We start from the raw sequence: 18,580 nt of genomic DNA, 5'->3' as shown, positions 1-18,580 counted from the left end.
ATATATACACTAGATGTCGCCTTGGCTACTGCAGTTCCTTGGAACGAAACCGTAGCTTAGCGACATCTAGTGTATATATCTATACCCGCCCGCGCCCTCAGATCATTTGGACGCGGCTGTGTTCAAGAGATAACAACGATATAAATACTGTTCGTTTTCTCACACAAACCGCTCGTTTCGTGTCTTAGGCCGTCAATGTGTACTTACGATGGGGAATTGTTTAATTTGGACGATGGGGAATTGTTTTAATTTGGACTTTGTGCATGCTCTTTGAGACAGTGACCATAGACCTGCATGATATGACTGACAGACAAGAACGGTTTGACCTAAAAATATCAAAATTGAAACTACTGCGGAAAAAAAGACACCTACATCTTGGATGCCCTTGAGGTAAGCTAAAACATACCAAAATTGTATTTCAAAGTGAACTATCCCTTTAACAACAGTTGATGTGCATGCGTCGCGTCTGAACGCGTTGTTGTCTTTGGAGCTCTATCGATTTGATTTATAATTCTTGATTTTACTCTTTAAACTTACTTACAACAAACATTTTCTACTTTTCCTCACTGAGAAGCACTACTGCTCAAACCTCATAGTTACAACGCGGACTGTTGAGCAGACGTGTCTCAAGCCTGTTAGTGATTCTACGCTGGATACTCTTATAGGTTACTCCCGGGGATCACGGCTGAACGCGTCTTCTCAACACTCACTTACAAACATTTTTCACCTATCGTGCGTCTACTCTACACCCGTACCACTTAAAAGACGGATTATATCTAAGACGCTTGTCAGAAATTAGTATTAATTGATAGCATCACTGGTAGTGTCGTTGCTAACTTACTGTCCATCTGTTAAAATGGCGAATATATCAGATGCAAGTAGTCTACCTTTTGGTGCAGGTGAGGACACATTTGAGCTGCACGCGGTACAGTCTGAGCTGGAAGCTGTTGAGAAACAGATCCACGACCTTTTAGTGAGACAGGCCGAGCTGAGAGACCGGCGTTTAGCTCTTGAAACATCACGCGCTGATGCTCACAAATCAGAGATTAATGTTACTAACCGGCTGACTCCGACCTCGTCTACTCCGTGCGTTACTCGGCATCGGTTCCGAGCGCCAAGGTCGCGATCAGCCATGGTCTCGTTCACTCCGGCTCCAACACGCCACCACGAAGCCTGGATATTTCCGCAGCGGAAGACGCGAGTCAGGTCTAGACCAAGACCCTCTCCGACCCTCCCGGTTTTCGAGTTATCCACACAAAACCGCTTCTCCGCTCTTCGCGAAACAGAACGCGATGCTGTGATCATCGGTGATTCCATTGTTCGGCACGTCCATGCTACATCAGGTAAAAATAAGGTGCACAGTCACTGCTTTCCTGGTGCTCGTGTTTCTGAAATCGCTGCTCGCGTTCCCGAGATTCTGAACGATAACGAGCGCGTCGGAACTTTGGTATTGCACGCGGGAGTGAACGATATCAGGCTGCGCCAGACGGAAGTTCTGAAGAAAGACTTCAGGAATCTGATCGATACGGTACGCAGCACATCGCCTGATATAACGATCATTGTGTCAGGACCGCTTCCCACGTACCGTCTAGGACATGACAAGTTTAGTAGATTATTCGCGCTAAATGAATGGTTAACGTCATGGTGCAATGAGCAGAAACTGCTCTTTGTAAATAATTGGAATCTGTTTTGGGAGCGTCCTAGGCTATACCGTGCTGATGGCTTACACCCAAACAGATTCGGATCGGATCTTCTGTCAGATAACATCTCCAAAATGTTAAATACCTTTTGACTTGTAACCAAAAGTCCAAATCATAGTCTCTGCTGCACCAAATTAACTGATATAAATACTAGTGTAGAACATTGCATAGAAACTGTGTCTATTCCTCGTTTAGTGCGATCAAATAATAAATCTACTGCAGGATCTAGGAAAAATCTAATTGTTATTAAAACAGAAAATGTTGCTATTAGTAAACAAAAACAATTTCTAAAGCTAGGTCTTCTAAACATTAGATCACTCACACCTAAGGCAGTTATTGTAAATGAAATAGTCACAGATAATAGCATAGATGTACTTTGCCTTACTGAAACCTGGCTTAAACCAAATGATTATTTCGGTCTAAATGAGTCTACTCCAGCAGGATACTCCTATAAGCACGAGCCCCGTCTGATTGGTCGTGGCGGCGGTATTGCAACTATCTATAGAGATATTCTCAATGTTACTCAGAAAACGGGTTATAAGTTTATTTCATTTGAAGTACTTGTACTAAATGTTACGCTCTTAGATGATAGAAAAACATCCCTATTATCTTTAGCCTTGGCTACCGTATATAGACCACCAGGGCCTTACGCTGATTTCCTAAAAGAATTTGCAAATTTTCTCTCAGATCTATTGGTCAATGTCGATAAAATATTAATTGTTGGAGATTTTAACATACACGTAGATAATCAAAATGATACGTTAGGGGCTGCGTTTATAGACTTATTAAACTCCTTTGGGGTTAAGCAAAACGTTACCGGACCGACTCATCGTTTTAATCATACACTCGATTTAATTATATCACATGGAACCGATCCAACCGATATAGATATCATTCCGCAAAGTGATGATGTAACTGACCATTACATGGTAACTTGCATATTACGTACCCCGGTAATATATCATGCTGCGCCGCGTTATCGATTAGGCAGAACAATCCTTCCATCCACCATAGATAATTTTTCAAATTGCTTATCGGATCTGTCTCAGCTGCTGCCTGAACCTAAACAAACAGATGAACTAGACGAACTAACCAGCACTATGAGCACCGTTCTCTCTGGAAAATGGGATATTGTTGCACCTATGAGACTAAAAAAGGTCAGAGAGAAAATTAAAGCACCATGGTACAACAATACTAGTGTTCTAAAGAGAGAAACCCGTAATTTAGAGCGTAAATGGAAACAAACTAATTTAGAGGTTTTTAGAATCGCTTGGAAAGACAGTACGTCACGCTATAAAAAGGCCCTAAAAGCGGCCAGGGCTGAGCATCTCCGCAAACTAATAGAAAATAACCAAAACAATCCTAGGTTCTTATTTAACACCGTGGCTAGACTAACAAATAAACAAGCGTCACCTGAACAAAATATTCCGTTACAGTTTAGTAGTAATGATTTCATGAATTTTTTCACTGAGAAAATAGAAAACATCAGATCCACAATTGTAAACGTTCAATCTTCAATCGCGCCTTATAATTCAGCCTCGATTATCACCCCGCAAGAACAATTACAGTGCTTTACAACTATAGAACAAAAAGAGTTAAATAAATTTATCATTTCCTCTAAAACAACAACATGTTTATTAGATCCCATACCAACTAAACTATTGAAAGAAGTGTTACCTATAGTGGAAGAGCCTCTCCTCAATATTATTAACTCGTCTTTATCTTTAGGTCATGTTCCAAGAACATTTAAATTGGCAGTTATAAAACCACTAATTAAGAAACCACAATTAGACCCAAATAACCTAGCAAATTATAGACCCATTTCAAATCTTCCTTTTATGTCCAAAATATTAGAAAAAGTTGTGTCTGCCCAACTGGGCTCTTTCTTGCAAGAAAATGACACCTATGAAAAGTTTCAGTCTGGGTTCAGGCCGCATCATAGCACTGAAACTGCGCTCGTTAAAATCACAAATGATTTACTCTTAGCTTCTGACCAAGGCTGTATCTCAATACTAGTTTTACTTGATCTTAGTGCTGCGTTCGATACTATAGATCACACAATACTCTTAGATCGGCTACAAAACTATACCGGTGTTCAAGGACAAGCATTAAGCTGGTTCAGATCATACCTATCTGACCGCTACCATTTTGTCTATTTAAACGGAGAAAAATCGATCATAACTCCAGTAAACTATGGAGTGCCGCAAGGATCTGTGTTAGGCCCTCTATTATTCTCAATATATATGCTGCCACTTGGAAATATTATAAGGAAACATGGAATTAGTTTCCATTGTTATGCTGATGACACTCAACTATATATTTCATCACGGCCGGATGAAAACGCTAAATTATCCAAATTGACAGAGTGTGTTAAAGATATAAAAGATTGGATGACGCACAATTTTCTTTTATTAAATCCAGATAAGACAGAGGTAATACTTATCGGTTCAAAAAACCGCCCACAAAACCTCCTTCAATACAACTTTAACATAGTAGGGTGTCCTGTTACTTTATCCTCTACAGTAAAAGACCTGGGTGTTATATTAGATTGTAACTTGTCTTTTGAAAATCATATTTCATATGTTACAAAAACAGCCTTTTTTCACCTTAGAAATATTGCTAAATTACGTAACATGCTATCTGTTTCTGATGCAGAAAAGCTAGTTCATGCATTCATGACCTCGAGACTAGATTACTGTAATGCTTTATTAGCTGGTTGTCCTGCATCCTCAATAAACAAGCTACAGTTAGTCCAAAATGCCGCCGCTAGAGTTCTTACTAGATCAAGAAAGTTTGACCATATAACACCAATTTTATCATCACTACATTGGTTACCTATAAAGTTCCGTATTAATTACAAGGTATTGCTACTGACTTATAAAGCCCTAAACGGCTTAGCTCCAGTTTATTTAACGGATCTTCTATCGCCCTATAATCCATCGCGCTCTTTAAGATCACTAAATTCGAGGCTTCTGGTCATACCTAGGATATCCAGATCCACCAAAGGAGGGAGAGCATTTTCACATTTAGCACCAAAACTCTGGAATAGCCTTCCTGATACTGTTCGTTGCTCAGATTCGCTCTCCCAGTTTAAAACTAGATTAAAGACGCATCTCTTCAGCCAGGCATTCATATAATATTTTAATCTTACAGTTAAATCCGGTCTCTACTTCATAAACGCCAGAGGAGAACTGGCCCCCGACTGAGCCTGGGTTCTCCCAAGGTTTTTTTTTCTCCATTAGGTCACCTAATGGAGTTTTTCGGTTCCTTGCCACTGTTGCCTTTGGCTTGCTCAGTTGGGGATACTTAATTTGATTAATCGATTCAACAGTGCTATTGATCTGCATTACCAAACGTGGATGTTTTACACCAGAAACATACACTGATGTACTATTTTATTTAATACTGTGAAGCTGCTTTGATACAATCTGTATTGTGAAAAGCGCTATATAAATAAAGTTGACTTGACTTGACTTGACTTGATGTATTATGAAAGAATATATATGAACAATATTACATTTATAAATATTTATAAAGTAAGTGTTGTTCATTGTTAGTTTTTATTTGTATTAACAAATGCAAATTGAACCTTATTTACCAGCTTTATTTATATAAAAGCTTTACCATTGTTTGAAATAAACAGGAGTACTTAAATTATACTCTTATTTCTCCCAGTGTAATGTTTACCACACACTCTCTCCTACACTCTCACTCACAGAATAAGAATACATCATTACCTGATCAGTTACTCTCTATAGACTTTATGAGCTCAGAGTAGAAGTTAATTAACACAGCCATCTATTCTAATCATTCTTTGTGTGCCATGGACACACACACACATGCTTGTCTCACACTCTAACCAGAGTGAATTAGTCATTTGAGAGGCCCTGCCACTCTTGAACAGCTATCCAAATAATTCCCTCTCCACTGCACCTCAGCCAGATGCATTCTGGGATGAAGGGTCTTGTTCTGCTACCTCTAATTATAGGTTCGTATTTAGGCCTATTCAGACGGAATTAGTTTTATATGGGGATGTGAAGTAATAACTTCCAGAGCTTATCCGTGATTTTGATCTTGAATCAGGGGTTCCAGGTCAGTCATTTTCTAGACTGCAGGTTCTAGAAAAAACATCTCATTTTGGTAGTTGAACGGTCAGCCGGTTTATTTTCAGTTCCAGTAACACAGTACAGACAACCACTGACGTATGCAGGTTTGCTGTGAATAACCAGCCTAATGGCTAAGAATGGACAGTGAGGATGTACTGTTTCATTCATAGATTTGACTCATTCACTAACTATTACATTGTCATTTTAGTTGATCATCTTAGTTGATTAATATTGTGTGCTGCTGTCATGCTCACCTGTTATCTAGCAAGAACAAGGAATGACTGCATTTTCTATTATTCGATTAAATTCGTTATTTTAAAGTCATTATTTATGCCTTTCCGAATAAGGTATTCGGCTTTGGGAACATCCCAATAGATCGGGTATGTGTGATAGTATTTCAGAAATGCAGTATAGTCACACCCATATCGCCATTTATTCTGACATTGCTTATCCCCTTTGGTTGATGATTATCATTACAGGTGTCCTCAATAACAATTACGGTTTACAGTTTGCAGGAATTTGCTTGTGTACTGTGGAAGAAGTCATTTGTAGATAAAGAACGGTATAAGTATATTTATGCTGTCGTCAGTACAATCACCTGGTAGCTATTGCAAAATAAATGCTGACAATGTGATTAGGGGCCTCATGTATAAAACGTTCCATAGATTTTATCCTAAAAGTGTGCGTATGCACAACATTTTTCAGATTTATGAAAACGTGTACGCCAGAGTCTTTTCCACTGGCCAAATAGGAGGCTATTTTAATTCAAATTTAAATCAAATGTATGCAATTTATTCTGTAAGGTAAACATACATTTTAGGATGGTTTACTTATTAATGGTTTTTAATGTGCATATCTTACAGTTTCCTTCAAATTCTATCCTTCAAATAGAATAGTATTTTTCATAATATTGGGAAGACCCCCAAAATGGTTATCATTCGGCTACTCTCTGTCTGTGCAGGACACCAACAGCACAATCGGATTTATTCAAACCGGCCAATGGACCGTTCGATCACCGAGCGAGTCCTTCAGTGTCGGTCGTTATAGGCCTTCTGTCTATGTTGCTAAGCCATCTGCTTAGACGGAGTTATTGCGCATCATTGATCATTATTCGCACGCAAATAGTTCTGCTATTTAGAACACAATTCAAAGTGGAATTATCATGCACCAAGCAATCCTCGCTGTAGTTAAAACATTAAAACACAGCATGCCACAGGAAAAGTGTTCAAAAGCAGCGCATCCACTACAAATATTTCTGTTTAAATTCATATAAAAATATTGTAACTTCTGGAAAAAGATTTTAATGAAATTTCAGTGCTTAACTCCAATAATGATATGATCATATCAGATGTAAAACAGTTTAAATCATACTGTTTTGCTTCATTACTTCGCTCACTCCAGTAAAAGAGTATGTACACACAGTCTAGAGTGTCCGTATGGTGTGTGCACATTTGCACCTAGTTTATTTTTTTATAAATCCCAATATGTGCGTGGAAAATTTCGTACACGCATTTCAATGCCTTTTTTGTGCATACGCAAGGTTTATACATCAGGTCCCTTGTCTTAGCCTAGAATGGGACACTTTTGCATTATAGATCAACTAACTGTATGATATCCTTATTACACGACTATTCCTCAAATAAATAAATAAATAAATAGACGTGAAATATTGATTTGAGTTGAAACAACATTTCACAGTTTGAGTTTCACAATCTGTTCCATATTAGACTCATGGGTTTCATTTGCATTGTCTGTCACTGTGTCATAGTCTCATTGCACAGTCCACATGCGTGATTAGTGCCACTATAATCTCTCTTAATCAATACTGCACAATCCAGCTGCCAATGAAATAATCCCGTCTGCTCGCGTGTTCGCCATCTCACTCCTTCTCCCTTGACAGCCCTGTATTCTAATGCAAAACAGCCAGATTGATTTGTTATGTGACATTTTAACATGGCCAAAGACAGGTTACCTCTAAGTCCTTAAAATGCTTTTAAATGGCTGCTAAAGACAGGGAAATGGTCAATGAAAGTCATAAAGAGCTCAGAAAGATCCATCTCGTAAAAAGACATGTTTGAAAGTATCATTAGTGTCTAACAGTACTATGTGTACTGTAGGGTTTGTCTGTAAAAAAAAAATTAAATAAAAAAAAATCGGGGAAAAATTAAAGATCTGTTATAACAAAAGTCTTCAATCCTGTTTTATGTCTCAGTGAGCTTGTCAGTTTGCACATAAAACTAAAGTTTAAAGTAGTTTTTGGAAATGACATTTCCATAACTTTCAGATACTCCCAGAGTTGAGACTTGCTCGTAATTTTGTTCCTTCAGAGAAGAGAATAGATCATGGTACCATTACACAAATATGCTTAAGTTTTTACATTTACAGTTTGTCAGGTTTTGCCAAATGTGTGGTGGTATTATAAGTTACTAAATCTGCTAGTTTCCGGTGTCATTTGTTTGTGTTAAATTTAGGATATTTGGTTTGTTTATTCCATAACAATTTTTCAAAGTGCTTTTTGTTTTCAGCCAAGTTCAACTTCATTCTTTGTTGCGTTTACAGTAGCATTTCTCCTTTGTATAAAAGCAGTGCTGAAATAAAATTTAATCAGTTTTTTTTTATCCAGCAGCTGTGAAACCTCACCCCACAGTCGGCAGCACCTCTACACACACAAACACATACACACACATTTCCATAATGCTGATGATTCCCAGTGGATTTTATGGGACATACTGCATCTACTAATTGGCACATCAATAATGCTCTCCAGATATGAGCAGTCTTAATGAGCTGCATCTTACACACTCCTGGGCCTATTTTGTACATATACATGAATTTAAAGCAATAGTTCACCCAAATAAATGAAGATTTTTATTATTTACTCTCCCTCGTGTCATTCCAGACCTGTATACTGATATTTTTCCGTAGATATTTTTTATAATCATACAACAGTAGTTCATAGTGACTAAAGCTGTCAAGCTCCAAAGGACCATAAAAATACTATAAAAGTTGTCAAAGGCTTAAGCGTTAAGGCATAAGATAGCATTTTATGATGAACAGTAAAAAAAAAAAAAAATATCCATTGATGATCTTCATGTCATCCCAAGAGGGTTTTTTTTTTTTTTTATGAGACTGTTTTGTGTTCTTTGTCATTATATAGCAAGTTCTGAATGACAAATCATAAAAATATTTCTATTTGTGTATTTAATTTTGAAACGACAGCAGAATAAGTAAATAATTACAGAATTGTCATGCCTGTTAAAACTATTATTTTAAAAACCTGCACTGGCAGACGCCACACATTTTTTAATATTGTTTCCGATCCTTTAGAAATCTTTCAAATGTTTTTTGTTTTGTAAACTGGCCAATCAGTAAAAGAAAAAGATTGGTTTTGGCTTTTTGTTTTTGGTTTCGTTTTGTGAACTGGTAAAGCAGTTTTATAAAAAAAAAATAACCTTTATTTATTTTTTATTTTTTTTTATTTTTATTTTTTTGCTTGGCTTTGTCTTTGTATGAGACACATTTATAAGTCTTCTGTTATAGTCTTCTGTCATATTAAACATCTTAACCTGACATTTTACTGCAAAAACACTTACATTTATTTGTATATATACGCACATGCCCTCTGGGTTAACGTGAGTGGTGTAGTCATTTTTAAAAAGGAATCTAATGTTGTAGGTACACATCTCCCCCTCCTCTTTTGATGAAAGAGCATGGGTTCAGAGTGACACCCCTGCCTCAGGAGACCCTACCAAACGCTCTCTGCATCTCTGATGAGGTCAGGTCTCCCTGAGCGGGGTTCCCATCTCATTCCTGATTTTAGAGTTCCTTGATTAACATAAAGGTAGTCCTCTGGAGAGTTGGTGTCCAATAACATTGTCCCCCTCTTTGTTTCCCCTCGCTGATTGACACAAGATGGAGGCCCACATTAAATGCCCATCAGCCCCTGTATTAAGTTTGGAAACAGACAAGTCGTGGAACAATGCGGGGTCAATCCATCCACATAATAAACTAAATAAATCCATCCAAAGACTCAGAGGAACAGGTTCTTTTTAATAAAATTGTAGACAAATAGATTAACTGGAATAAATCTGCATGTTTTAGGCAAGTGCTTGTGATAGATGCTGTGCATTGGTAGTAAAACAATGAAAAATATTAAACCCTTTATCAAATATTACATTTATTAAATGTTTTGTTTATATTTTATTCTATTTCTTTTTTTATTAAAAAAAAAGTAACATTAAAATTATTTACAATAGTAATGTAGTATAAAGTATAGAATTTCAATATAGAGTGAGCATTAGTGAGTACCGTCCCGATTATATCTAAGCAATTATTTCTCACCTTTGTGTGAATTTCCATAGCATACACACTGTGCAAGCTAAAAACAAACAGAATATCTAATTTCTTAAGAAATTAGGTTTTAGGTTTCATCTCTGAACTTTTTGCTTTCTTGTATTATCACTCATGAAGTTATTGCTGCACAAGATCCGAACCAGTTTGCTGTCAAACCTGTTGTCGTATTGCAAAATGCCCCATTTTACAGCATCTCTCATTGCCCTTCTGATTTAAAGTTCTAATTAAGAAAGCTTGGAGTGCAAATTAAGCGAAATTAGCTGTCAGCGAATTCACATTTAAATGAGTGATGCTAAGCCCCTTCCGGTAAGCGTTTAAATAATATAAATTGCTGTTTAAGTGCAGGGCCTAATGTTTGTCTCGAAATTAATGTGACACAAGGCAGCAATGACAATCAAGGCTCTTCTCATACTCATTTGGGCTCGTTTAGAGGCCTTTGTGCCCACACAGCTTTGAGCAAATTAACACAATTGCTGTTTTTTATGAGCAGTCATAAACGGAGGCCCTCTTTGGCAACTAATGAAGAGAGAAACAGCTTGTGTTTCGATGTTATGACAGTCGAAGAACAATCATAGCTCCGAAAACAACAACGCTCTCAGACGCCCCATGGCACGCAGAGGATGAGACTAAACAAAGGAGCAAAGATATCTCGTCCTGCTCATGTAAGACGATCTGCTTTGCTCCAGTGGTTCTGTCCTGGAAGCATATGCTTGTAATTTGTGTGTATTATGTCATTTGTGACTGTTGAAAGCACATTTTGACAGATCCCGTTACCCATGCTACTTGGTTACGTTCTCTGAGGAACTCTCCATGAGTTGTTGGGCATGTGAAAAAAAAAAAAAATAACATAACAAATATGTCACTATTTGTGGTGAATTCACTAAGCAGTCATGCCACATGGTATTTCAATGCGTCTTATTCACTAACTACCCTCAATTTAGCTTATTTACCTACAGCATCTCTATGTAGTTCTTTTGGGCAGTGTGTTCTCTCAATCTTGTTGTTTCACTGAGCTTGAATGACATTAGTTTTATCTCCTGTGTGTTTGTATAGGCTCTGGAGAGTGAGTTTGTGTCCTGTCAGCTGCATCAGTGGATTGATCTGATATTCGGATACAAGCAGCAGGGACCTGAGGCCATCAGAGCTCTCAATGTCTTCTACTACCTGACTTATGAAGGAGCGGTCAACCTGAGCTCCATATCTGACCCCATGCTCAGAGAGGTGAGTGTGTTTCTTTCTCTTACACATATTCTTTCAGACACATGGACACATCTCTCTCTCTCTCTCTCTCTCTCCGTTTACTTCATTGCTAACTTCATTCCCATTTTTATTGTGTTTTTAAACCATCACCTGACTCATAGAATGTTCCAAAAAGTAGTCTTAATTGTATTCTAAGATTACTTCACTTTGGCCAAGGAGCCAATCCTAGAATGCATTGCAATGACTTCCATGAAAAAATTAATCCAAGATAGAGGACTAAAGCAGGATAATTTTTTATTATAAATTTAAAAAAAACTATATTTCATTAAATATTGAAAACAAAAATTGTGTAATTAACACATTTTTGAGTGTACAATGTAATTTAAAGTTGTGATGAAACCGAAGTGGTAACAGATATTTTCTTCCATATTATTACGTACAAGTGTAACGTGAAAGTGAAAAAGAAAAAAAATATTGGTTCGGGACTTGATTCTGTTGATCAATTTTTTTATTGGTATTTGAGGTGTGAGCATTGCACTCATAAATGAATACAAGCTTGCAGTTGATTGTGGAGGGACGGGGTTTAGATAAATGAAATAAAGAAGATCAAGTTATGAGCTTTTCTTATACATTACAAGTTTAAGAAAAAAAAATGAAACACTTGAATTAATCACTTACAGTAAGATCTATAACATGCATTCACAAAATAGTGAATTTTCATTTCATGCTGATTAATGCGACATGCTTTCTCGATTAAAATTAAATGTGGTGTTATTTCTTATGTAAAGCGCTTATATGGTACCATGACAGTTAGGATGGGGTCCCGTTTACCGTTGTACGGCTATTTTTTTGCAGGCGAAATCCAGTCATCAGTAGGAATCCTGAATTCTGAATGATTGTGAATTTCGTGTGAGGGTGAAAGATTTTCCAACTCAACAATTTAAAGATGGTTACACAAATTTGCAGCATTGCCGTTGACCAAAAGAAAGCTGCTTGGTTTGATAGTGATTCTGTGAGAGCTGTGCTTCATACATCACTACACCATTGACAAAGACAACTGACCCTTTTTTGCACAAATGTGATAGCATCTTTAGAAGATAGTCAGTAGGCAGCGAGTCAGCACACTATGCTTTGGAACAGAGCTATTGTAAACAGGTTTGAGCTTCAACAGACACTTACAAAACATTTGTTTAGCTGTTACCGTGAGACCTGAAGACATACTACAGACTCAATAGGAATCTCTCTTTCTGTGTTTCCTTACCTCTCTGTCTCCCACACTCATTTATTATTCATCTCTTTCTCTCTGGGAGCTGCCATACAGAAGCACAGACCAGTTCAGACAGATCTAGCTCACTAACTGCCCCACTGACAGCTACAGATGTCCTTCAAACAGGTCCAGGTTCTGCTATTCCCTCAGGACTAGCACTACCTGATCTGAGATCTGAGACTCAGACAGTAGGTCTCAACCGAGGACCAGTTCTTATTAATGACTTTCATGATGGATAACTCCTCTTGAACCTCTGCATTCTCTTGCCAGAATACTGTTATAAATATTTGAAATCTTTTCTGCTCTGCTTCTGAATCTACAGTACCACAGCAAAAAAGTGCTAATTTGCTTTACCTGTGAAATGTACAGTACACAGTACACACAGCATCCAGTGCTAGCATAAAGAACATTTACCATTCAAGACTATCTGCTTTACATCATCCCAGACGAGCAGGATGTTGGTGTTACTGAACCTGGCATGGTGGTCTGTAATCCATTATTAAAGGACATTGTTAGTTGGTTGTTCCTTGCATTATTGTCCTGGATGTGAGCCTAATAGGACTTTGAGCCAGATTGTATTAAACCCCTGATTTATATAGACTTTGGTCAAAGTAGATGGCATATTTATTTGGACGCAAATGAAAACATTGATGTAAGGGGCGAAAGTACAGCAATTGTTGTACTGTTGTATGCCTCTGTGTTGATCGCTCAGGTGGTGCAACGTGTCTGCACAAATTTCCAGTATGTATTTTAATTGTTTTGTCAGCTAAAAGACACCAAGGATCTTAAGATTAATGCACTTGACTTCCGTCCCTTCACAGCCTCAGTTTCATTCGTCAAATTAAGTATGACATCATAGGTGGAATGCGTGTCAACTGCAGAGTAAAGCTGTGAAGTCAGTAAGGTTCACATTTAGATCATGCAACTTGAGCATCCTATACAAAACAACACTCATTTTTGCACTTATTTTTAATCGACTCAAAAGCAGGCATATGCGTTCTTTTTTTGTTGTTGTTTTTGTTTTTTGCAATGTACTAGTACTTCAGACTACTTTTTAATGCTACCATAATTCAATTTAAAATCTTTTTCTATAAATTACACCGTTGAATAAATAATACATGTAGGACCATTTGGATTTTGTTTGGAGAAAATGATTCTAGACCAGCAGATACAGGTTGCTTTATCCCACCTCGATCTCAAATCTGCATACCGGTATATCCACACATCAAGTTCTCCTCAGCTTTACACGTTCTCCGCCTTAATATAGCATCTCTGCTGCAGAGGTCACACAGTGCCATTCTTTTCCTGCAGTGAAGCAGTTGTGTGGGTGTGAATGTGTGCACTGGGGCAGTCCTCGGTGTCGGAGTGGGTTCTAGTCTTCTGCCCTTCATGCTCAGTGACTGAGGCTGATTAATGACTCGACTCACCTTATTCCCATCTAGGTGTTCTTGCTATCCCTTTAATGGTCTTTCCTTCCTTCACTGCATGCTTCCTTTCTTTTATATGTTCATCCTTCTCCATCTAGACATTCCTTTAGCCATTCATTCTGTCCATCTTTCATTCCTTTCCACCCTCTATGCCCTTAATCCTCTATCTGTTTTTTTCATCCCTCTATCTGATGCAGATTCATTGCCTATCTGCTCCAGTCATCTCTCCAGTTCAGGCCATTACCCTGCACACTTCCTGTTTAATAAGCAGAGGTTAAATGGGATTCCTTACGCCTGACTGCCACTCCACCATTCACAGGCCATTAGGAGATCGATAAATTCACATGGCTGTGTCTGCAATCAAACTGTAATAAACACGCTTGAAAAACAAAACAAACAAAAAAACATAACAGGATCTAAGGCATAAGAGAAGAGAGAGAGAGAATGCATTTCAGAACAGAACTGGTGAGCCACACAGTCTTCGAATGAGCATGTATAATTATTTTGTGCAGTATTTTATATGCCACCATTTCATTATTTTACCTTGAAGACATCATTATTCTTAGCTGCACCCCATGCAAGGTCTAAAATTAACACACCAAGCATTAGTAAAAATAGTTTGTTTGTTTTTTGCGCAAAAAAAGCCATTGTCTGGTAAAATTAATAAATCAATCAATACATACATACATACATACATACTGTAGATACAGTACATAGATAATAGGGATAATTCACAGTGTAGTGAAAGTTGTCATCATTTCCTCACCTTCATGCAATTTCAAACCTGTATGACTTTCTATCTTCGATAGATCACAAAAAAATAAAGGTGTAAAAGTTGTTCATTTTTCTCATTGTTTAAGCTAAACATTTTTTGAAGATATAGGCTATATGACAGCTTTGTGTGATAAACTAAAATTTAGATCATTATTCCATGAAAATCTTCCCCTCCAGTGGGTTTATAACTGCTGCATCCGGATTATTGCATTAGTTGCTTGAGAAATGAATCAGTCTGGTTCTTGAACAAATCATTCATACCTGTTTTCTGAACTGGATCAACTGATTCATTGACAAGATCTCATTCAAAAGAACAGTTTGTTCACAAATTGGACATTGTTATATCTCTCATGAACTCAAGATTTCCAGCATATAATGAATTAAAGTTGAAAAAGTCAATAACTTCTGTGTTCTGTGAAAGAATAACCAATATGTGAATTCCAGCATGAAATTACAACGAATGTTGATCTGTATAGTGATGTAAAAGTCAATGAATCCCAAAATGACTGCTCACACTGAGGTCACATTGCAAAAAGTCAGATCTGTATTCAGTTTAGAACCACAAATCAGAATTGAAAAGATTTATCACTGCTGTTCACATATGAGCATAAAAAAAAAAAAAATCAGATTTTAGCCAATTTTATGTGCTGTTTCTCACTATTATGCAAGAAAAAGAAAAAAAAAACATCTAAATAATCACATCGCCATAATGAAAAAATAAAAATAAAACATTCATGGCTGGTAAAAATGGTAAAAAAAAAAAACATTAATTTTGTCAATTCAGTCACCATTGGCAGGTGTGGCAAAAAGTTCATTTTGGACCTTGACCTCACATCATAGCCGGTTTGTAGAGCTAAATTAGGAAAATAAACGAGCAGGGTGTAGTTTAGCATGGCTCTTAGAACAGCGTGTGTGTGTGTGTGTGTGTGTGTGTGTGTGTGTGTGTGTGTTTGTCTGGAAACAGCAAATATGGCACTGGCTCTGGGTCTTCTCAAAATGTGTCATGGGGAAACCAACTGCTGGGTTCTGATTCTAGTTTTAGTTTTGTATCTTGCATATCAGGTCTGGTTTGGGCAGGACTGGGATTTGTCAGTCTTGAGCAGCTGAGTTTGGGTTTTTTGATGGCAAGCTGTGTGCGTAATTGCGTCGATCTATGTATGTTGAACCCAGTGTGTGCACACATGTGTGTGTGTGTGTTTGTGTGTAGACCATGGGGCGTGTGGAATGTCTCATGGCAGATTAGGGTCATTCAGGAGACTGGGCCATGTTTACTCAGACGGTGATTACTTCCTGTCTTTGCCCTGCCACAACACACACAAAAAAAAGAACATGACAGGCACAAAGAGCTCCCTTTGCACCTGAATTAAACACACACACATAAACACAGTCCTTTTCCTTCAAATAAAGTCTCACTTTAACTCAAGTCCGATACTAATCTGACCTTTAAAAGGCTTACATTATGGGAGATCTTCTAAGTATTCGTAGGAACCTCATTATGCAAAATAAGAAATTTGGCCACAGCTTGTTGTACAGCTAAATTACCTTGTCAAGGGTTAGAGTAAATCAGGTGACTCATGAAGCATGACTTTGTGTGTGTGTGTGTGTGTGTGTGTGTGTGTGTGTGTGTGTGTGTGTGTGTGTGTGTGTGTGTGTGTGTGTGTGTGTGTGTGTGTGTGTGTGTGTGTGTGTGTGTGTGCGCGCGCGTGCACAATGCATACATACGGGGTATTTCCACCATTTAAATGTGTAGAATATAAAGAGACCTCATCAGATACGCACTAGTGCCCCTAAAGAGATTGGCCCCTCTAGCATGGCTAGCACCCATATAACGTTCTCTCCTCATTGGCTGGACGCTCTGACCTGAGAACTGCCTCATTCTACTGTGGTAGTAAATGTCAAGAGAGAATTTAATGACGATGGGGCAGGTGCCTGGGCAAGACGCATCCTCATATTAGCTTAAACAAACTGTCCCAGTGTGACACACTCGACCTTCATTTGGTTTGCAACGCTAACTTCTATGCCACACTGCTGAATGTCATTAGTTCACAGCGTTACATGAACCTAGATGGTCTGTTTCAGATCTTGGTGTATGTTTGAGAAACTTACTTAGGGATTGAATGGAATGGATAAATATGTAGAAACTTCTTTACTTTTTATGTGGAGTAAAGTCTAGGGGTGTGACGATACACTTAGTTCACAAGACGAGATGATACACGATATTGGGTTCACGAGAACGAGACAAGACGATATTTTAACACTATTAAATCCTCAATTATGAAATATATGATTTGAAAATGTGTCTTTTATTCGACGGAAAGTCACAAAATGCAAAACAATGCAGGTGCGTTTTGAAATGGTTTAACCAGAGCGGTACGATTCTGGATAAATTGAGAATCGCATTTTTTTTTTTTTTTAAGAGATCACGATTCTCCCACTTTTTTTTTTATTTTATAATATAATGTAATTTATTAATAATAAAATAACAATATAATTTGTATAGTAAAATTACATTTTTTTCATATTTTCAATGTTTAGATTTTGAATCCCTGATGATTTCCAGTGTAGACTTTTGGACCCCATTGTATGTGCATTTTCTTAACAATTGACAACTAGGTGCAGAACAGTATACTGTATATGGAATATCCCTCATATCTTTGTTTTTGTTCCCCAAATTAAATATGCCATCTACTCTTACTAAGGACTATGAATCAACATTCGTGAGATTAAAGCCTTAAACAAAAAATAATCTGACTGAAAAAAAGACTGAAAGATCTTATACTGTGAATAGGGTACGCAATGTGGTTTTGCCGAGCACCAAATACTTGGTCAAGAAAGGAAGAACTGTTGCCATATAGTGTGTCAAATTCCATTGATTTTAAGTTGAAATCAACCAATCATATAATTGAAACGAGGTGTCTTCCCTTGCATGGCCTCCTCTGAACCCCGCTTCTTTACAATGGTATTTCCAGACACAGTAGTCCTGTCATCTGTGTTCCATCAGTGCCTCTAATGAGATCACTAGTGGATTTACACTATATAAAGAAGAGTTTGTGTGGTGAAGTCGATTGTTACCAGCAGAGTGGGCCGAACCAGATCAAAGCGGGAGAGCGGAATGAAAAAGAGCGATGAAGAGCAGAATAAGAGTTAGAAACAGACAGAAAGGATTGATGTAAAGAAGGGCAGTCTGTGCAGAGTGGAAAAAGAGAGAGGTGGAACAGGGAAGAAATACAATGAGAGGGTCGTGGAAAGCCTCCTGACTTCCTGATGCTTTCATGAATACAGTTAGAGCCAGAGCAGTCAGACGAGAGCTGGGACATTTCTGGCATACCTCTCTCTCGCTCTCTCTTTAGCGTCGGATCGGGACAGTTTCTCTATTGATTCATGGAAATCCCATTTGAGGGATACTTGCACTAATGTAGTTGGGCCAGGCTATCAAATAGTCACAATGTATTAACAATGATTTGGGCATCAATAGAAAATTAAGCAATTTCACGAATATCACAGCAATTTTAATGCACTTTTTTTGGCTTTATTTGTAGTTTCATGACACTTCCTTGTCATTATTGTTTAATAACGTATTTGATTTAAAACGGCAGAAAAATCTGTGTTGAGAGTTAGTGGGTTTAATTAATTTCCATTAATAAATTGAATTAATTAAATAGAATATAAACTCAAATTTAGGGATTTTTTGCATCATCACTATATATATATATATATATATATGTATGTATATATATATATATATATATATAT

The 18,580-nt window shown here is 37.5% G+C and overlaps 1 protein-coding gene across 2 annotated transcripts in view; it reads left to right on the top strand.

Moving 5' to 3' along the window:
- lrba (LPS-responsive vesicle trafficking, beach and anchor containing) overlaps positions 1–18,580 on the top strand; it is a 275,018-nt gene that overhangs the window by 231,984 nt on the left and 24,454 nt on the right. For both annotated transcript variants that reach the window (XM_081361109.1, XM_081361108.1), the window contains exon 47: positions 11,213–11,380. In XM_081361109.1, the coding sequence (XP_081217235.1) occupies positions 11,213–11,380 (168 nt within the window). The remainder of the gene's footprint in view (positions 1–11,212; positions 11,381–18,580) is intronic.

This window comes from Scardinius erythrophthalmus (genome assembly GCF_964197995.2).
Source record: "Scardinius erythrophthalmus genome assembly, chromosome: 3".
Lineage (NCBI taxonomy): Eukaryota > Metazoa > Chordata > Actinopteri > Cypriniformes > Leuciscidae > Scardinius > Scardinius erythrophthalmus.
This window is presented reverse-complemented; position numbering and strand designations above follow the sequence as displayed.